This window comes from Ochotona princeps, chromosome 24 (genome assembly GCF_030435755.1).
Source record: "Ochotona princeps isolate mOchPri1 chromosome 24, mOchPri1.hap1, whole genome shotgun sequence".
Lineage (NCBI taxonomy): Eukaryota > Metazoa > Chordata > Mammalia > Lagomorpha > Ochotonidae > Ochotona > Ochotona princeps.
The window spans coordinates 23,840,111-23,861,498 of NC_080855.1; the positions used below are offsets into that span (position 1 = coordinate 23,840,111).

A 21,388-nucleotide genomic window follows, 5' to 3' on the forward strand; every position below is an offset into this window, starting at 1 on the left:
ACAGCCCTTTGAGGAGTGAATCAGCAGGCAGAAATGCTCTATCTGTCTGGCTCTCACTCTCTGTCACCCTTTCTTTCAAATTAATAATAATAATAATAATAATAATAATAATAATAATAATTGTTCCACTATTCAGCTAGGTGCTGAATTTGGCAATAGCTGAAATTTGAGGAGTCAACCAGCAGGTGGAAGATCTTTCTTCTCTTTGTGTGTGTATGTGTGCATGTGTGGTGTGTGTGCATGTGTCCTCAAGTTCAGAATGAAATAAAACACATTTGAGACTTTTTGCCCTTGGCCTTCCTTCTCCCTGGGTGGGATCAGTCACCTATGCTCAAGGCTCCATTTTTGGGGTACACAGACAGAACATGCAGGAAGCTGGGTGGGGGGTCCATACTGTGTGTGGTGCACCCCAGGCTTTTCTGACACAGCTATCCCAGGAGCTCTCCTTGGAAGAATGCTGCTCTGGGCGAAGGGGGAGCAGAGGGGAGACACAAGATTTCAATAAGGACAGTGACAAGGCAGAAGGTGACCATGGTGGCAGCAGGAAGCCGAGGTGGAAGCTGTGGTGGCAAGAAGGCAGAGCCGTTAGCAGACCATCAGAGGTGTCCCAACAGGAGGCAGTGGTGGCCCAGGCCGCCACTGAGCCCGTCTCTCTGCACGAGCCCTTTGATTAATGGAGTGGTTAGCGGTTGGCATAGAAATAAGACCAAGCCTTATTTAACATCCCCAGTGCCATGGTTTTAATAAAGTTCACATCTCTCGCATTTCCCTCTTTCTTTTTTTTTTTTTCCTCCTTCCGTGATGTGACACATCTGTGTGAGGTCACCATGTTCATTCTGTCAAAACGCTGTGTTCCCAGGACCTTGACATCGGTGCCAAGAACGTGAAGCTTTATGTCAACGAGAACCTCATCTTTGATGGCCAGTTAGACAAAGGAGGTGGCGAGGCCCCCGCTGGCCCACAGAGCATCCTGGTCAACCCGAAGGCTGAGCAGAGCAAGAGGGCAGGAAACACCATGGAGGACCCCCAAAGCACAGATGCCCCAGAGCTGACCAGTGTCATGGCAGGGGACAAAGATCTCTGTGTCCACCTCCTGCAGCCAGCTGCAGCAGGAATCGAGGTGACAACCGCTTCCCAAGGTGATTCTGTTAGCAAAAGACCAAAACCCGCTGATTGCTGGAAGGACCATCTGCCCACATCGGGGGAAGAGTCTTCGGCAGCCCCCACCATAGTCAGTGACAGCCCCAGCTCCCCCGCCCCCACTCCACCTGGGCAAGGCCCTCCCGCAGGTTCAGAGCCTTCTCTGAGCCAACAACTAGAGAACTTCAGGGGCAGCAAAATCCCCGAGCCATTGGGGAAAACCCCGCCCTGGTTACTGCCTTCTCCTGCCCCTGCTGCTGCTGCCGCCGCTGGGAGGGGCAGGAAGCCCAAGCCCTTGTGGCTAGGTCCTGAGAAGGCGCCGGACTGGACAGCGGACAGTGGCTTCAGCGAGGAGCCTGGAGAGCCCAAGGTCAAGGACGGAAGCCCCCAGCCCCAGCAAGGGCGGGTGACCAGCTGGAGCACCATCGCTGGAGATAGGCTCCAGCCGTTGGCCCCCAAGATCTGCAGTGATGACTTCGACCTCTTCAGCCAGCCCCCGACCAGGGAGCGACCCGCCAGCGGGAGGAGGAGCACCAGGAAGGAGACGCTGCTCTGCAGTAGTCATGGCGACGGGCAGCCAGCAGGCAGAGGTAAGCTCTCCAACAAGCACCCACGGTGCCTCCTGATGGCACTGAGCCATTGAAGCTCCCTGCGCTTGATTCTTCAGCTGCAGTGTGGGAGGCAGGGGCATTAACTGTCCATTTCAGGGGCCAGAGAGGTGGCAGGAAGTAAGTGAAGTGGGCAGGACACACTTTGCCTGTTAAACTGCTCAAGAGCGTGACAGAGATCTGTCCTTGCGCCAATCCGTGGTTCTCTCCTACTAGATGTTGATATTCTGTCCCTGACAGAACCCCTGATCCCCAGTGACTTCACCATATCCCTAGTTGGGCTGTAAAAAAAAAAAAATCAGATGAGCATCATGATAACCAGCAGTGGGTTGGCCTGTGCTTCGGGGGATCATAAGGAGTGCTGGGGACTGTGGCAAACAGGCAGGCACCAGCTCTTCCAAAGTGGGCAGATGCTACTCCTGTTCAGGAATGCCATGCAAGCCCACCAGGTCTCCCCTGTCCTGTTTCAAGAGAAGCCAGGAATGTGGCTGAGCCTGTGCACCTCTGCTTGTGAAAAGAAATACCACCACCACCAGCAGCCCTGGATTTCTGTTTTGAAGAGCAAGTAAGACAGTGCTTTATGACAGCAGCATAGCATGGGAGGCATTTGGCCTAGGGGAGCCCAGTGCTGCATCCTTTATCAGAGTGCTTGGGGTTTCCCTCTGCTCCCCATTCTAGCTAAGGAGGCTCCCCATGCACACTCATGATACAGCAAGTGATGGCCTGGGCTATTGGGTTCCTGCCACCCATGCAGGAGGCCTGGATTGAATTCCCAGTGCCTGGTCCAGCCCCAGCCTTTGCAGGCCTTTACCCATATAAGCGCTCAGAGGATCCAATGAGATCATATACAGACACGGCTTCTGGACAGGTGCCTGACACATAGGAGCTGCCGCTGTCCCTGTCATGATCATCATCAACGCCTTCTCTCTCTGAATCTGCCCCACCATGATCTATCTACATGCAAAGCTGATGTTTATATTTAAAAAAAAAACTTATTTAAAGTAGAGCAAGGAAGAGAGACATCCTCCACCTGATGGTTCACTCCCCTCAAATGTCTTCAATAGCCAGGGGCAGGGACAGTCCGAAGTCAGGAACCAGAAACTCCATCTTGTCTCCCATGCGGGTGGCAGGGACACACGTCCTTGAGCCCTCATCTTCTGCCTCCTGGACTCCCTTAGCAGGAAGCTAGATGGGAAGCAGAGCAGGCAGGACTTGAACCCGAGTTCTGCTATGGAATGAGGCATCACACACCCCGATGCTCATGTTCATAATGAGTCACATTGGCATCTGTTAGCGAGTGTCTAGTAGGTGTCCAGACCCCTGATATGTCAGCCACTGAGGATGCCCGAGCCAGGCTCTGAAACATCAGTATGAAGCTTTCCAACCTCACTCAGTCCTGCTGCCTACACCCCAGCTGAGCTCTGACACTCAGACGGGCTGTCAAGGAGAAAAGCAGACTGCCAGAGAACCATCAGAAAGCCTGGAAGGCAGGTAGCCAGCAATGGCTACAGCGGGATCTGAGCCCCAGACAGTGCAGCTCCAGAATCCATGCTCCCCTAACTACCCCGGGTGCCCTGGGAGAGCCAGGTTATTTTGAGCCTTCCCGTGAACCAGACATGCGCGGAGCTGGGAGGTTTCGAGGTGATCAACATTCCTGTAACTTTGCCCAAGTTCCCAAGACCTTGTCTCACTTTAATTTCTCTTTCCAGGCATTTCCCTGCTTGGCTCAATGGCATATTAAGAGCCGAGCCCCAGAGATTCCATGCTTTATTAAGCTGGTCATGCTAAAAAAGAAAAAGTCAATTGCTTAGAAATGTTGAGTTCCCCATTACCCACAGCCAAAGCCTGTAGCCATGCTCTGTGGACCCCGCACAGGGCAAGCCCTCCCAGCATGCAGACGGGACCAGTGAGCCTTGGAGCCCTTCCCTGGGACTGCAGTGGTGGCACTCTCACTGCAAGAGTCCCAGGATCCTGTGTCTCACAGAAGAGCCATTATAGGCACATCTGCGTCCCCGAAGGGTCTCCCCTAGGGGCCAGTCGACGGCAGGGGAATGCCATCTCATCAGCCCAGTAGGAACAAGAACGGGCTTCTGATCTCAGAGGGCACCCCAACCCAAAGGCAGAGAGCATGGACACTTGTCCTGGACTGGAGGGAGGATCCGGAAAGCTGGCCTCTGCTTCTCTGTGGGTGTACTGCCACTTGCTCTGCTTCCCCTCCCTAACCCCACATCAGCTTCCTCTGCTCTGTTCACATGGCAGGAGACAACCTCAGAGCCCTTAGCGTGACTACATCTGGGCTCTCCAGGTCCAGCAACCAGTGGCAGAGTCTCAGGGCGAGAAGCTAACTGGTCCACTTGGATCAGGTGTGCATTCCTTGTCCAATCAGCAAAGGCTGCAGGGAAGTTCCCAGAGATACAGAAGTAGCCCTTGGTGTGCTCTTCCTGTTTTGGTAGCAGTACAGGCAGCCTCCCAGTGGTGCTGTTGGCATTCCAGACACTCTAGGGCAAAGCTTCATAGTTGGTGTTCTTCTCAGGCCCGGAGTGTTCTGGAATCTTGGCTCCCACCTCCCCCTAACCTGGCTGCCTGCAGAGTGATGCAACCACTTTCCGCCGTCTGTCCAGATTAAGGAAGGCACCGCAGCAGCCCTAGATAAGCAGTGATCCCATCAGCTTCTCAACTTCCAGGGAGAGAAGTCTAGTGTGCTGGGGAGGCAGAGAGACTAGTGGGGTTCCAGGCAGCAGTCACCCCTAATTCCTCCTCATCGAAACCCTGAGGGCACAGGGCAGGGAGAGCAAGTCGGAAAGTGGGTGCAGAACAGATGCCAAGTTCCCCTGCCTGGCTGGTGCCCCCTCCCCAGTCCAGGCCCAGGCCGCCCAGGCCGCCCAGGCCGCCCAGGCCCAGTCCTTGCTGCCTGACATTTACTGCCATCTCCTAAATAAAGCACCTGCAAAGCAGCCCAGGCCAATGCCTCCAGTGAGGTGAAATGAGGTCACGCCAGTGGCGCAAGTCTGCACAGCCCAGATGGGGAGCTCCCTGTGCCAGCTGTTAGGACACGTGCCTGGAAGGAGAGGCCGGAAGAACTCCTAGGGTCTTTTAACAGCAGACAAGGAGGGAGAGGAGGCAAGAAGACAGGTGCTAGAGAACTGACAGGTGGAGGGGAGTCCCTTGCCTGCAGGCCTGTTTTAGTGGGGGAGGGGGCGGGGGGATGGTGGGTACAGCGGTGCTACTAACCAGCCCTCTCTAGTAACAGACGTTTATGAAGCATTCCCTTATACCAGGTGTGTGCTGGGCACTGGGCACAACAGTGTGCCAAGGACAAGGTGCCAGAGAAAGCCTCTCCAAGGAGATGAGTGATCAAGAGCCAGCTAGGTGAGCACCTGGAGGCCAAGGCATGGCAGGAGCAGAGTGATCACGGGCCTGGGGGCAGTGGGATGAGGTTGTGGAAATCAGCGGGGACCACTTGGGCACTGGGGCTGTGGCTGTCGAGATCATGTCGGGAGTATGGAGCTTGAAGTGACAGAGTAGCCACATCTAGCAACTGGAGCTGGACGGTGACGATTGGGGTGGAGAATCCAGACACTGACATAGGAAGCTGAACTGCACCTGCCTGTGCCAAGAGCTGGGGGAGGGCAGAGAGATGGAGCCGAGGCCTTGGGACACTCCCGGGCTTAGGAGGCTCGATGGTGGCGCCGCTGGGATACGAGAGCAGCCGTTGCTATGTAGGATGGTGTGGGAAGGCGGGAAGGAGCAGAAGCTGTGTGGGTAGGAGAAGGGAGACAAGGACATAACTAGCGGCAGAGACCTGCTCCGGGTATCAGGTATGCAGTGGACAAATGCTGGGTGCTGGGGCAATGCCACTTTTCACTCAGAGAAAGCGATTTCAATGGTGGCTTGTGGGGATTGTGGGGTTCACATAGGAATACAGTGGGCAGGAAGCCAGCCAGGGTTTGACTTCAGACACAGCTGGAGCCTTGGCTCACACGCTGTCCTCAGGACTGTCTCTCAGCACCTATCCCCATGTTGGCGACATTCTCAGGCAGGTCCCTGTGCCTACTACAGTGTAGCAGAATAGCCCCTGGCAACCCCCCACATGGCATCCTTCCAGCTCGGTTTAGAGAGAGTACCCCCTTGGAGCACAGCTTGGAAGGCAAGTGTGCAACTTGGTCTGGATGGCCTGAAAGGAGTGCGCTCCAAAGGATGGTTGGAGTACTGTGCCCAGGAGAAAGGGCGGTGGGGTCAGGCTCAGGTGGCAGGGAGTAGTCTTGACGCTGTCGGGGGCACTGTGCCTGCCCACAAGAGGGAGGAAATAGGACAGGAGCCAGCCAACTGGAGCCACGGGACTGGGTCTGCTTCCTGTTCCTTCCTTCTCATTTAGGGAGGAAAGATTGATGTGTCGTGTGCAGGCAGCAGTGAGGGGGAACAGGTGTCATGGGGAAGGAATGATGGAAGACCCCGGGGAGGAGAGGTGATTGATGGATGCCGGCCCCTTAGAAGACATGCAGGAAACGGAGTGCCATAGGAAAGGAGGGAAAACAGAATGTCGGGCAGGGGGAGGCATCAGCCACCATTTTCCCAAAGCTACACCTTGGATGATGGTGGGCCACGGTGGCAGGCCTGCATGGACAGGCCCAGCGTCCCCTGCCCCCAAGGAAGCCGTCCCACCTAGGGGAACACGCACTCTCTTGCCATCTGCCTGGCTCATTTATAATCCCTCATTGTTGTTTCTTGACTATAAAAGGTTGGTGGGAGAATGAAAATAGAAAATAGGCACATTTTCCAAGGATGTTTTCCTTTTTTTTAATTGAAACGGTTATGGAAAGGGTGAAGGGGTCACAGATCAACGTGGGGCGTGTTGAGGGATGGAGTGGGCCAAGAGAGGAAGGGTGTCTGCAGGAAGAGAGAGAGAAATGTTCCCGCCTCATCCTGTGTCTACAGGAAGAGTGCCCCTCCATGTTGCCAGATGATATATGTGCCTAGGAAGGGGTGTGGTTGTTTGATGCCACCTCCATGTCCCCGGCTGGGAAAATATACCTTCTGGGGGAGAGGTCATTTGATAGACAAGGGAGATTGACAGTGAACAGGGGAGGTGTGTCTTCCAGTTCATGACTCTAAGCTAACTACCCACTTGTCCCATTTCATTCCAACCTGAGAGATTCCCAATTCTTAATCCAAGAACTGCCAAAGGATGCAGGTTCACTACATCTTCTGTAATTACTTCCTGGTGATTAGGGTATATCAGCCTTGTATGTCCAGATACGGAAATCTCTCTCTGCTAATGAAACCCTCTCATGGAATAAAGAATTTCCATTTTGTGTCACTGGCTGTGAGCTCCTACACCATCATCATTGCTCTGTGAAGTTGTTGGCTTCTTCTCACACGAGTCTTTAACAGGGGTGGCCTAATCATGCAATGTGTGTGCTGAGGCCAGGCGGCAACCCATGGGCTCTAGTCCTTGAAATTATAGATCCTGACCCATTTAAGGCCAATGGAACATGAAAGATGGGCTGCTTGTCAATGCCAAAAAGTCATTGGTGCCTCCTACTCTTTCCCTCAGCCTCCGCAGCAGGTGCTGCAGCCTGGCCCAAGGGGGCCTGGCATGCTAGCCCTTAGATGCCCAGCCCCAGCTCTCCCCATCACTGGCCTGCGGAGACCCATGGCATGAGCTCCACCAGCATCAGAAGCCCTCAGTGACTGCCCAGGCATCACCTCTGAGCCTGCCCCCAGCCCACCGCATGAGCCTTCCCAGGAATGTTCTCAAAGCGTCCTCGTCCATGTAGGAAAGTTAGAAATCCGAGTCAGTCACAGGGCAGGCACAAGGTTTCCCAGGCACCACCAGGTCACAGTCGCTGTTCTCACCCTGCTGTGTGTCATCCATGACAGCCTTTACTCCAGTCAGCGTTCTGCGAGCCTTCTACCTGCCATGAAAATACTCTGCAGACTCGGCAGAGTCAGGGCACCACCAACGGCAGGCGCCACTCCTGCCATTGCTGAGTCAGACACCCAGGGCAGCAGCCGTGCCCTGAGTCACGTCTGGCAGAGGTCATCACTACACCCTGCAGGCTTCCCTGGATTTCCTGTCAGTTGTCTTCTTGGGAAGGAAAGTCATTGTTCACAAGAATTTATTATTATTATTATTATTATTATTATTATTGGTAATAGTAAGTAGCTTCTAGATGAGGATGCTTGGAGGAGTTTTTTTTTGCCAAGTTTAATGTCAGTTGTGGGACTTGAGGCCATACCCTATGCAGGGACCATCCTATGTGGTGCAAAGTGGTAACAGTCTGGGAGCCACTCAACAAATGCCAGCCAGCAGGGCCTCCAGCGCAGCGAGATGGGCATCAAGAGCATACCCATGTCTAAACACCTCATGTCTAGAGTGTAGCCCTGTGCGGCTGACAGCCCCACTTCACTGTGTGCCACTGCCAGGCCTTCACACTCCACCCTCACCCCCTGCCATGACCTCTCTTGTAGGAGACACCTGGTCCACCAGGACCCCGCCACGGTCGAGGTGGTGCAGCGAGCAGGAACACACACTGCATGAGTCCTGGAACTCCCTAAATGCCTTCGACCACTCCCACCGGGGCCGCATCTCACACCTGGAGTCCCAGGGGGACATCCTGGATGAGTTCCTACAGCAGCAGAGGGGCGGCCAGCAGGGTGAGCCATCCATGACCCCGCCAGGGGAGGAGCAGCAGGAACCACAGCCGGGGCAGGAGATGACGGACAGCACCGAGACCAGCACTGTTGCCCCTGCCTCCACCAACAACACCAATGACCTTGACTTTAAAATCCCTGTCTTGCCTTACGGGCAGCACTTGGTCATCAACATCACATCCACCTGGGGGGACAGACACTATGTGGGCCTGAACGGCATCGAGATCTTCAGCTCTCAGGGCGAACCTGTGCAGATCGCCAGCATCCAAGCGGATCCCCCCGATATCAACATCTTACCGGCCTATGGGAAAGACCCCCGCGTGGTTGCCAACCTCATTGATGGGGTGAACCGGACACAGGATGACATGCATGTCTGGCTGGCCCCCTTCACGCCTGGCCAGTCCCACTCCATCTCCATCGACTTTGCACACCCTTGCCAAGTCGCCCTCATCAGGATCTGGAACTACAACAAGTCTCGCATCCACTCCTTCCGTGGTGTGAGAGACATCACCATGCTGCTAGACACACAGCTCATCTTCGAAGGCGAGATTGCCAAGGCCTCGGGAACGCTGATCGGAGGTACGGGCCCACCTGGGAGAATTTTCTCGAAGCCCCCTGTCTGCTAAGGGGTGGGGAAGAAAAATTCCCTGGCTGGCCAGCATTGCATAGGACTCCACACCTTTTGGGGTATATGGGCAGGCTGAAACCACAGCCTCACTCAAGCTCCTCTGCTAAGTCCCTGTGTCAGTGGGGTTCCTGGAAGCCGGGTCTGAGAAAGTGGGGTTCTTTGGCAAGTTGACAAACTGAGAAAATGCTTGTAGGAGAAACTGGTGTGATAAGGAGTACAAGGATACAGGCACAGGGGAGCCAGCCTCTGCAGATCCCCAGTGTGCTGTAGAGGGCAAGGCCTACAACACGGGGAGCGCCTCCGCACCCCGCCTGGGCTCATTGGATCCAGGCTGCCTAAGATGGGAGCCCTTCACGTGTCTTCCGGGCAACGCGCCATGGCACCTGCCGGAGTGCCCTCCTCTCCTCCCACACTGAAGCACTCTCCCTTGTTTGCTGACACATCCTAGGAATGCTCATCAGATTAAGTCCCCGCCTGAGTTCCCTGGTTCTCAGGGGGCCTGAACTGCACGTGCAAATGGACAAGAAGGGTGGCTCACACCCATCAACAACCGTTCCTAGTTCAGGAGTACAGGGCGCAAAGGCTGATGGGTTAAGGTCATAGGCGGAGAACATCTGACCCATGGGTCCCGCCCTGCCAAGGCAACCACAGGTAGCACTCAGTTTAGTGCACCTAGGGCAGACTGATTTGTTTTCCCCCAAGTCTTATTTATTTCATTTGAAAGAGTTACCCAACAAAGGGAAACACACACAGAAAGAAACATCTTCCATTCACTAGCTCACTCCCCAAATGGCCACTATGGGCAAAGCTGGGCCAGGATGTTGAGAGTCAGGAACTTCTTCTAGATCTCCCAAGTGGATGCAGTGGCCAAGGACTTGAACCATCCTCTGCTACTTTCCCAGATGCATTAGCAGGGAGCTAGATTGGAAGTGGAGCAGTAGGGACTGGAACTAGTGTCCCTGTGGGATGCTGGTGCAGGTGGAGGATTAGCATGCTGTGTCCCTGTGCTAGCCTCTATAGCAGGCAGGTTTTTTTAAATGTTCATTTTATATGGCCCCAGAATGATGTTAGGAAAAGCCAAATGGCCCTGGGCAAAAGCAAAAGTCCCCCACTCCAGGGGTGAGGGGGTGTATAAATTCTTGGTCTAGGAGTGTCTGTAAGTGGAGTTGACCCTCAGCCTCACTTGACCATGCCCCTTCCAGCCCCCGAGCACTTTGGAGATACGATTTTGTTCACCACCGACGACGACATCCTGGAGGCCATCTTCTGCGCGGATGAGACGTTTGACATGGATGTGCAGACCCTGTGCCACCTGCAGCTCGATGAAGCACTGCAGAGGCCCAGCACGGCGGATGGCGGCGGCGACGAGCGGCCCTTCACCCAGGCTGGCTTGTGGGCAACAGATGACTGGGTAGGCTTGGGATGCAGGACTGGCGATGCAGGGTGGGGTGGGAGCACAGGGTGGGCACCCCCCACTCAGCTCGGTTGCTTCTCCCAACCTGGGGCGCAACGCCAGAATGAAGATGGATCAGCCTGAAGCCGCCAGTGCCGCTGCTCTGACATCCCCCATTTTTCTGCTTCGTTTTCTGTCCCGTGTCTCATATTTCATTCTCTAATTATTTTTTATTTTTTTTAAACCGAAGTGAAGAAAGTATTCAAATTTTAATCAAAGCCGAAAGAAATCAGTTCCATGTCATCTCAGTAATTTAGAGGTAGGTTGTCGGTCTCAGGGGAGGACTTTTTTTTTTTTTTTTTTTTTGGCCCTGGGTGCTTTTTGATCACTTGTTGTTGTTTTTGATGGAAAGGTCAGAAATGTTTTTAATAGGCAGATTTAGCAGGAAAGTAAAAGCTAATCACAGCGTTAGCTCCTGGAGTACACCGGGATCCAAGTCCAGGGCATGGCAGCATCACCACCGTCAGCCCTCAGGAGGCTGCTCCTGGTAAAAGGGGCAGTTACTATTGCCAGGGAGCAAGCAGGCTCATGACAGGTTATGTGACTTCCCAAGGGCATGTCACAAAGGAGTCCAGAGGTTTGTCTTTTTTTTTTTTTTTTAAAGATTTATTCATTTTATTACAGCCAGATATACACAGAGGAGGAGAGACAGAGAGGAAGATCTTCCATCCGATGATTTACTCCCCAAGTGAGCCGCAACGGGCCGATGCGCGCCGATCCGAAGCCGGGAACCTGGAACCTCTTCCGGGTCTCCCACGAGGGTGCAGGGTCCCAATGCATTGGGCCGTCCTAGACTGCTTTCCCAGGCCACAAGCAGGGAGCTGGATGGGAAGTGGAGCTGCCGGGATTAGAACCGGCGCCCATATGGGATCCCGGGGCTTTCAAGGCGAGGATTTTAGCCGCTAGGCCACGCCGCCGGGCCCCAGAGGTTTGTCTTTACTCACTAGGTTCCAACCTATATGCTTTTAAAACTGAAAACCAAAACAACAACAAAAAAATTTAAACATCAATGTATTTATTTGAAAGCTGGAGTTAGAGAAAGAAAGCTTCCATCTGCTGGTTCACTTCCCCAAATGGCCACAGTGGCCGGTTCAAAGCCAGAAGCCAAGAACTTCCAGGTCTCCAGTGTTTAGTGTAGGATGCCCAAGTACTTGGATCATCCTCCACGACTTCCCCAGGCACATTCGCAGGGAGCTGAATTGGAAGTAGGGCAGCCAGGTCTCGAACCAGCACCCATGTGGGATGCTAGTGTTGCAAGCTGGTGATTTTACTTATTATACCTTCAATGCCAGACCCTGCAGATGTATGGATTTAAAAAACAGAATTAGAGAGAGAGAGGGAGAGGTAATTGAAGAGATCGCCCATCCACTGGTTCACTCCCCAAATGGCTGCAATGGCCACAGTTTGCCCAGGTCAAAGCCAGGAGCCAGGAATTCTGTGGGGGTCTCCCACCTGAGTGGCAGGGACCAATGTACTGGGGTTGTCTGCTGCTGCTTTCCCTGGCACATTAACAGGGAGCTGGATCAGAACTGGCAAGGTTGGACCCCGAAGTGGCTTCATGCATGTTGCTACAGGCAGCAGTTTAACCTTCTGTGCCACACATCTGGTCCCTGTCTGAAGAACTTTAAAATGTAGATGCTCTGGCCTTGCTCGTAGTGGTTCTGATTCTGTGAACAGCCAGGCTTCAGAGCCACTCGAATTCTCTCTCCATCTTTCCAATGGATGTCTCTGTCATCCTTCCTTCCTTCTTTTCTTCCTTCTTTGTTTGAGCAAATCCAAGCACCTTCTCTGGCAGCCCCATCCCCTCCCCTGCCCAGGAGAACTGCTGCTAGCCTGCAATCAGATGTTTCTAGGCCCACGTTTCTAGGCCTGCCCGTGTCGCTGGTCTCAGAGCTTGCGCAAAGACAAGAAATGAAAGAAAACATGCAAGGGTTGACCTTGGCACAGGGTGGGCAGTGCTGTCTGGACAAGCAGCAATCAGCTGTATGAGTATCCCTAAAACTACAGCACCCTTCCACTTGCTTCTTCCCTCCCAACTGATGTGCAGGGCCCAGGACCGGAGATGCCTGACAGCTCCCCTGTGCCTGAAGTTGCCACGCCGGAGCCAGGTGTCTACCATGGCATCTGTGAGTACCTCTGTCTCTCCTGGAGGGGTCTCAGGTAGAGGGAGGGCCTTCGGGGGTCAGGGCTGGAATTGAGTGTCTTGGACAGTCGGGCGGGTTGTACAGTGCACAGAGACACCAGGCCATGGCATGAGCACAGCCAGAAAGCAGCCTGTGCTCAGCTCCAGGCAGGGTCCTGTGAGGAAGGCAGCTGCTTCCAGGGTGTCCTCCCAAGTGGGGCTTTTTTTTTTTTTTTTCAATTTTGCGTTCACATCATCCTATATGTTAGCTACATCCCCAGCCCTAGAGGCTGCAGTGGGATTCCAGAAGGTGTGGGGCAAGAGAATCAGAGACCCAGAAGGGTTCCGGGGGCATCTGTCTGAACCGGGGTTCAAGCTGTCCTCTCCACCAAGCGGGCCCTGAGCAACAAGAGCCTACAGTCCTCCCTGTGGGCCCGTGTGCTGCGTCGCTGACCCTCTCAGACATTGGTAATGCCAAGTATCCTGTGGAAACTCCCAGTTAGCACATGTCAGTGCTACTTTTCTAACATTCTAAACTGTCCCACGAGCCAGAGAAAACCCAGACTGTGACCCCGGATTGGCCAACTACTGGGGTGTGACCTTGGAGCAGATCCCATCAGCTCCACTGCATCTGTTCCCATACCTTCATGTACCCTTCCAGACAGTTCCACTCTTTCCTTAAGCAAGATTGACATATTTATGTGGAAAGTCAGTGACTGAAGGAGGGAAAGAGAGAAAAAGAGAGAGAATCATCCATCCACCAATCCACTCTCTAGATGGCCCCAGCAGCTGGAGCTTGGCCAAGCTGAAGTCAGGAGCCAGGGGCTCCATCTGGTTCTCCCACGTGGGTGCAGGAGCCCAAGCGCTTGGGCCATCTTCTGCTGCTTTTCCCAAGCCACTAGCAGGGAGCAAGATCAGAAGTGGAGCGGCTGGAACTCAATCGGTGCCTGTACAAAATGTGGGCCTCCCAGGCACTGGCTTATCAAGTCGTTACTTATTTATTTGAAAGGCAGAGTGATAGAGAGGGAGAAAAATAGAAAAAGACCTTCCATCTGCCTGTTCATTCCCCAAATGGCCGCAACAGCCACAATTGGGCCAGGAGCTAGAAACTCCATCCGGGACTTCTAAGTCCTGGATCTGCTGCCTGCCAGGCACATTATTAGCAGGTAGCTGGATCAGAAATCCAACAGCCAGGGCTACAGACAGCACTCCTTCAGGATGAAGGTAACACAAGTGGTGACTTAACCCACAGAACCACGGTACCACCCCAGAAGTCCTCCCTCTTAACCCACATGCACCACATCAGCTTCTTCAGGAATCCTCAGGCCAAGGTCATGGCTGATGGTGATCTTGTCTCAATGCCCTGTCAACGATGCCAGGCACGTATCCTGGTAGCCCCACATCCTGGCTTCATTTTGTCTCATGTGGACAAGAGCTGTGACGTTGCCTCTCTCCCTCTCCTACCTCCCCATCATCCTAGACCTGAAACAATTCTGACTTCTGGCCTGACCCCTTGCTCCCCTGGCTTCCCAGATTTGATTAAGCAACTGAGGCCCAAAGTCACCCATCCAGTACTGGATGGAACAAAGCGTGCGTTTATCCAGAGCCCCCGTTGCCAATACACTGCAGAGCTGTGCGTTCCAGAAGACACAACTGTCGCTTAGTCAGCATGGAGTCCCAGATGTTCCAGTGTTGATCAGAATTCTTTTCTTTCTTCTTTGTGTGTGTGTGTGTGTGTGTGTGTGTGTGCAATGAAAACTGAATTCAAGCTGAGTTAAGCAAAAAATAGGAATCTTTTTGTTTTGTTTTATGAAGCTAAAAAGTCAAGGGTTGCTTGACTTTCTTGCGTAGCTTGAATTTCTTGCATAGCTGGCTCCTGACATAAAAATCATGTTCTCAGAACTGGGGACTTCGTGCCATTTATCTGCCCTACTTTCTTCTCTGTCCCCCTCCTCCTATTCAGGTTCTGTCTGACAGGGGAATTCCTAGAGGTCTGGGCTTAGTTGGTTAGTTGGTGGTTTAGTTAGTTAATTACTTGAAAGGCAGAGTGATGAGAGAGAGATCTTCTATCTGCTGGTTCACTGATCAAATGACTGCAACAGCTGGGGCTGGGCCAGGCCAGAGCTGTGAGTCTAGAGCTCCATTTGGTCTCCACATGGGTGGCAGGTTCTCAGGCACTTGGGCCATCTGCTGCTGCTTTCCCCAGGTGCCATAACAGGGAGCTAGATCAGAAGTGGAGCAGTGGGGGACTCGAATTGTCACTCATTTGTGATGCTGGTGTCTTAAGTGACAGATTAAACTGCTGCACCACAGTGCCAGCCCTTAGAGGCCCTGGATTTAGGAACAAACACTTCTGATTCCTGGTCGATCCAAGAGCTATCCCAGAATGAAGTCTCAGGGTCTCACATGGGTCACAGGCCCATCCTTAAACCAGTCACCAGTGAGCACGTGATGGAAAGGAGGGAGGTAGAAAATACTGATGTGGCCAGGCCCTGTCATCAACAGAGCTCTGGAGCCCAGAGTAAGGGGCCAGCCCCCTCTGCCTACAGCACAGAAGAGCTCGGGGCAGTTCTCCAGGGTAGGTCGGAATGCCCCAAGTGGGGAAGGCAGGTGGCAGTGAGCAGTCCCCACCTCCTGTGCAGACCCCTGACTTACTGCCAGCCAACATTTCTCCCATCGGACCGCCTCGTGACCTTTCTCAGAGCCGTTATTGCAATGCCGCAGGGAACTTACCTGTGGAGTGGCGGTCTCGGGGGACCTTTCCACTGGGGGTGCGGGGGGAGGACAGCGTGATTGCTCTGTTACGGTGCTCAGTCAGATGACAGCCGAGCCTGCCCATCAGGCACCACCAGGTACAGGTCGTGTAGCCTGGGGCTTCTGTGTGAATCTGCTCTGAACCCATAGCCTTCTGCCTGTCTCCCCCAGGCCTTGCCCACCAAGAGAGCTTGGATGTGGTGACCTGGGACACAGGGATTGGCAACGCAGCCAGTTCTCTCACGGTGCGGAGCAGGTGTATGGCTTGCTAATTTGCAGGTGACAGTGATTTGGGAAGTTTTGCAAAATTCATCAGCGATGAGCAGGCAAGGAGCCGAGAGGGCTGAAGCAAGGGGTGGGAGAAATACCGCAGGTAATCTCCATCCATGTAAATACTAATTGATAGACCCAAGAAAAATGAATATGGAACGTGGATGCTGGCTCCAAAAGAGAGCCAAGCGTTTTTCGGAGCCATCCCAGCTGGGATGGAATCGTAGTGCGTCTCGCCAGGCAACGAAAGAGACAGTGGGCTGGGGAGAGGCCGCACCGCATGCCTTCTGTTGGCATGGGGGAAGGTGCATCTCCCCCTTGCATTCCTCCCCCTCTCCAGCCCGGTGATCCTCCAGGCTGTCCATGTTCCAGGAACAGCTGCCGGAGCTAACTCCACCACATCCATATCAGGGTGTCTGAGTTCCGGTCCTGGCTCCTCTTGCAGCTCCCTGAGAGACAGCAAGTGACCCTGCAAGTCCTCGGGTCCCCTGCCCCAGATGTGAGAGTCCCAGGCTCCTGACTTCAACCTGGCTCAGCCCGATGCTACCTTGCAGAATGAAAAAAGCAAAAACCACCTTTCCCTCCCTCTGGTCATGCAGGGCCTTGAGTCTGAGCAGCGCTGTCACCAAGGCAGAGCTGTAGCCACCCCGCCCTCACTGAGGTCCCCAGTCCATGGGGCTCTCCCGGCTACCTGCAGACTCCAGCAGAAGTGAACTGGTGATGCTGTGCGCCAGCTCAGGGCACTCCCCCTGCACCTCATTGCCAAGACTGGAAACCCCAAGCTCCTCCCCATGATGTAGCTCCCGCATCAGCCCTGTTCCCTGCTCCCTCATCTTCCTCTACTCTGTCCCTTAACCACTCAGTGCCAAGTATGTGTCAGATGAGCCTAGAATGTTCTCTTTCCAGAAATGTAAAAGCACAGCAAGCTCATCTTCCACTTAGGCCATGAGTATCCTACATGGGGACTTAACTACTGCGCCAAACACCTGCTGCTCCTAGGCTGTCTCTGCTAGACTGACAGCTCCCTGAGATCAGAGGCTTGACTGTGTGGTGCTGCCCTGCAGCTCCAAAATCAGAAGCAGCAAGCAGGCCTGGAGCGTAGGACATGGTTTAGAAGACAGTGAACTGTGAACCTAGAGACAGAGCCGTGTTGGTGAGTCGCAGTTGCCTTCCAAACACCTCCCTCTCTGTTGTAAACTGTTTCAAGCAGGACAGTTCTCTGAGCTAACTTGGCTGGCCCCTCTTGGGCCTGCTCGAGCGTATTATCAGCCAGCCAGAGGCAGGCAGCAGCTAAGGGACTAGAGTGGCTGGTGTAGCTGGCTCCTCCATCAGGTGTAGAACAGCAGGTCAGGCTCCATGCAGCTGGCCTCTGTAGCCCTAGGACGCACGGGCTGTGCGGCTCGAAGCTATGACACTGTCCCCTGCTCAGAGACTGGTTGTCCCATCTGTACTGAGCAGCTACTCTGTGCTAAGCACCATGCCAGGCTCTGTGAGCACAGTAGTCCAGCAGAGTAGGTGGAGCCTCAGGCAGGGCAGGTGAACTCAAAGGGACTGTGCAGGGAGATTTGGTCTGCTCATGGGAGTCAGGGGGCAGGGCAGCAGCTTCCCTGAAGAGGGAGCTGAAGTTTGAAGGACAAGCACAAGTGAACCATGCCATGTGAGGCCAGGAGCTGCATGTGCAAAGGCCCTGCGGCAGGTAAAAGGAACAGAAATACAAGTCACTCACCAGAAGCCTGGGTGAGGCCCAGGGTCTCTGGTGCCAGCAAGACTGAGAAGCAGGTGGGGGCGAGGGAAAATGTTGTGCCAGCCGAAGAACCTGATGATGATCAACAGACCAGCTCCTAGTACAGGCCTCAATGGCTTGCAGACATCTCCTGGCCTGGTCCCCAGGGTTTCCAAGAGGAGAGGTGGAGCCCACCCTCCACACACTTGTGCTCCCGTCTGGATTCAAGCTAGCAGGTGGTGGAGGCTGAGGGTGCCGGCTCTTCCGTCTCCACCCGAGATGCCTCCCCTGAAGCCTCGGGTGTTGATGCGGCCTCTCTCCCCACTGTCACAGGCCTGCAGCTGAATTTCACCGCCTCCTGGGGGGACCTGCACTACCTGGGCCTCACCGGCCTGGAAGTGGTGAGCAAGGATGGCCAGGCCCTGCCTATCAGCCTGCACCAGCTCTCCGCCTCCCCCAGGGATTTAAACGACCTCCCTGAGTACACGGATGACTCCCGGACCCTGGACAAGTAAGTGTAGGGCAGGACAGTGGGGAGACTGGGACTCGCTTGACAGCAGGGGACCTGGGGAGTAGGTTCAAGAAGCATCCCACAGGTCACCTGCTCCTGGCCATCCAGTGTGACCAAGAGAAGGAAGATGATTGCCCATCCCCCCCATCAGGGCCACTAGTTCCACATGACACCATGTGTAACTCTTCATGGCCAGCGGGTCCACATTGACACATGAACAACTCAGGCCCTTCACCCTGTGTGTGTGTGCCCGTGGCCAGCTCCACCTCTGCATCCTGGGTGGTCACCCTCCCGTGGACTTAGACGCTTCCTGTCCTACCTGTCTGTGCATCCTGACTGATCACCTGCCCTCTGCGCAGGTGGTCTCACAGCCAGTCCCCCAGCCCGGGCCTGCTCCCACTTCCCCTCTAAATATTTCAGTCCACATCTATAAACAGCAGCAGTTAGCTCGCCAGTGTCTCAGCTGCCGCCGTTATAATGACATGAGGCAGCCCCATTACCAGCTCTGTAAAAGCTCACGATGATTCCTTGCATTGCCAGATGTCCAGCAGGTAGGTATTTCTGGGCACTCTGGCCTCCTGCCTTTTTAATGGTTGGCTGGCTCACCTGGAACACCCCATGAGGGCCAGCACTAGAACGCATGGAGATGACCAAACCACGCACTTCTCTCTTATAAATTCCTTCTTTGTCCAGTGTTTTCTTGCAGATTGTGGAGGGAACCAACCAGGACTTCCTTTGCCCTCTGCAGTCTAGAGTTGACTGGCTGCCCCTCAGTGGTGCTGTTTAGCCTGTGTTTCTATTAGATGGCCCAGTGGGTCTGATGGCTTCATCAGACTGCCATGTGACTGTAGGGACAAGACAGTCACCTGACAGCCTCAGGACGCGGACAGGTCATCAGTCCCTCCTTATCCACGGAACATCCATTCCAAGACCTGGCCATGGGCCCCTAAAATCACGAGGTGGCTTCCTTTACACACGAATCCATAATCGAAGTCCAGTTTATAAATGGGGTCCAGGAAGAAATCAGCATAAAAACCCCTTCATAAGACAGAGTCCTTGCAACAGTCAACCATAGTAAAAGCTATTGGAAACCTAGAAATGCTTTCTTTCTGAAATTTTCCACGTAGTGTTTTTGGATGGACCACAGTAGACCCATGGGTAGCTGGAAGCAGAGCGGTGGTTAAGGGGTGGGGGCTGCCATGAACCATCTGGTTGCCAGGCTCCATGGCAGCAGCAGCCGAGCACACCCAGGGCCTGCAACTCCCTCCCGCTCAGTAGGGACTGTGGAAAGGGAATATTGTCACCCTGTCATTCTTTTTCTCATTTATTTGCTGCAATTACTGCAATAAAGCTAGCGTCCCCGTTCATTACGTGCCGACTCTTGTACAATTCCAACAGGAAAAGGCAGCCTCCATGCTCAAGGCTCCCCTCCTTCCTTTTGTGTGTATGAATGTTTTTGCTTTTTTTCTTCTTGCAGTTTTTAGAATAACAAACCAGATCCCCATAGCATCCTCTAAAACACGGCTCTGTTTCTTTTGGAGCTCACTGTAAACTCATGGATGTAGACATAAAGTGCATCATAGTTGAAGCGTGGCAGTCCCTTGTCATTTCTATCCCTACTGATACCCCAGGCCTCCGATTGAACCTGGGAGCTCCAGAGTCTTTTTTTTTTTTTTCTTTTTTTGGTAAAATTAATGTATTAGAAAGGCAGAGCAAGAGGAAAAGGAAGGGAGGGAAGGAGAGAAAGAGAGAATCTTTCATCACTGGTTCACTCCCCCAAATGGCCGCAACAGCCCAGACTGGACCGGGCCAGTGCCAGTTCTCAGCAGACAGAACTCCCCTCTTGGTCTCTCACATGGACAGCAGAGGCCCCAAGCACTTGGGCCATCTTCCACTTCCTTCTCGGGCACATAAGCAGGGAACTGGAGCAGAAGCAGAGCAGCCAGGTCGTAACATTGGCATGTTCTCCAACGGTGAGTGGCTCAACCCGCTGTGTAAGAGTGCCCACCGCTCCCCAACCCCCTGCCAAGTCCAAGGTCCTCATTTCTGGTCACTTTCTTTTTTTTTTTTTTTTTTTTTTGCCTCCTGATGGGACAGGATAGTCCAGGCTCGTCTTGTCCAAGGCCTTGAATCAGATGCTTTTGCAGGGAACCCTGCTTTTCATGCATGGGAAATGATCCTTGGAGACCATTCTGCAGCCATTGGGGTTGCTCACTGCCCCTGGGACGGGCACTGTCTCTATGACGTTGGGTGTGGAAGTAGATGTTCCTAAAGGTGTCTGGAGGGCCCGCCCTGCACTGGCCACTCTCACTGCTCCGGCTGGGGCCAAGGCAAGGGAAGCACTTGGCAGCAGTTTGGAGAACAGTGGAGCTGACCCCATTTCCAGGACCAGCAGGCAGGTCAAGACCTTTGGAAGGAAATTAGAGGCTCTCTGGCAGCAGCCACTGCTCAGCCCCGCAGACGCCCTGTGTGGAGTTGCCGGATGTCCTCAGTTTGAAGCTGCCAACAGTTAGGAGACACGCCATCCATCAACATAATAACAGCCTTTTAAAGGAAGAAAGAAACATTACCTCCTCAGATGAACGCTTAGACTTGGAAGATTTATGCGAAAACCACACTTTGAAACGTAAAAGGCAAACAACTGTTTATTTCAACAATCTAAGAACCATAGGCCAAGTGACCTGGCTGTCTCCCCCCAGGATAGTGACTCCAAGGTCACTGGAGCCCCAGGGGTGTGCAGTAGGGGAGGCCAACCATGGGGCCCATTTCCAGGGCCAGAGCCGTGAGGACCAGGGTCTGGGGTCAGAGCTGAACCCTGCTGGGATGTCCAAGGTAGCCAGAGGCAACAGGACCTTGGGACCTCAGGCAGTCAAAAAGGGAAAGAAGATGGGCCAGGGTGACATATTCAGAACAGTAGCAGCTGGGGTGGTGGGGAAGAACACTGTGGTACAGCTGGTTAAGCCTCTGCCAGCAGTACCAGCATCCCATAAGAGCACCAGTTTGAATTCCGGATGTTCCACTTCCAATCCAGTTTCTTGCTAATGTTCCAAGGCAAGCAGTGGAAGATGGCCCAAGTATCTAGGGCCCCTGTACCCCATGGGAGACTTGGAGGAAACTCCGACTCCTGGTGGCTTCAGTCTGGTTACTTGAGTCACTGCAGCCATTTGGAGAGTGACCCAGCAAATGGGAGATCTCTCCCTGTCTGTCTTCTCTCTGCCTTTCAAATAAAAAAAAACAAAAAACAAAACTTTAAAAACAGAACCAAACACAATAGGAGGTGGGAAAGGCTGGGGGGCTGACCAGGCCTGTGGTTACAGAGCACATTCAGGCAAGACCAACTGGCAGAGTCACTGCCCCTCTCTGTCCTTGTCCCCAGCCGAGAACCACGAAGGTCACCTGGTGCTTTCGTCTCTGTCCCGTGGAAGCACAAAAAAGGGCAGACACGCTTCCTCCAGTTGGGCCGTCAAGCCAGGGCAGCAGCTTTGTAGAAAGTCTAGGGAATAGAGAAAAGCATCCTCCGTCCAG

General features: G+C 53.7%; 1 protein-coding gene across 6 annotated transcripts in view; it reads left to right on the forward strand.

Annotated features, from left to right (window-relative positions):
* KATNIP (katanin interacting protein) overlaps positions 1-21,388 on the forward strand; it is a 165,253-nt gene that overhangs the window by 135,259 nt on the left and 8,606 nt on the right. For all 6 annotated transcript variants that reach the window (XR_009247561.1, XR_009247564.1, XR_009247565.1 and 3 more), the window contains 5 exons: positions 860-1,730; positions 8,220-8,981; positions 10,233-10,441; positions 12,531-12,609; positions 17,686-17,863. Coding sequence is in view for 1 of the 6 variants with exons in the window: in XM_058680531.1 (XP_058536514.1) it covers positions 860-1,730; positions 8,220-8,981; positions 10,233-10,441; positions 12,531-12,609; positions 17,686-17,863 (2,099 nt within the window). In the remaining 5 variants the exon portion in view is untranslated. The remainder of the gene's footprint in view (positions 1-859; positions 1,731-8,219; positions 8,982-10,232; positions 10,442-12,530; positions 12,610-17,685; positions 17,864-21,388) is intronic.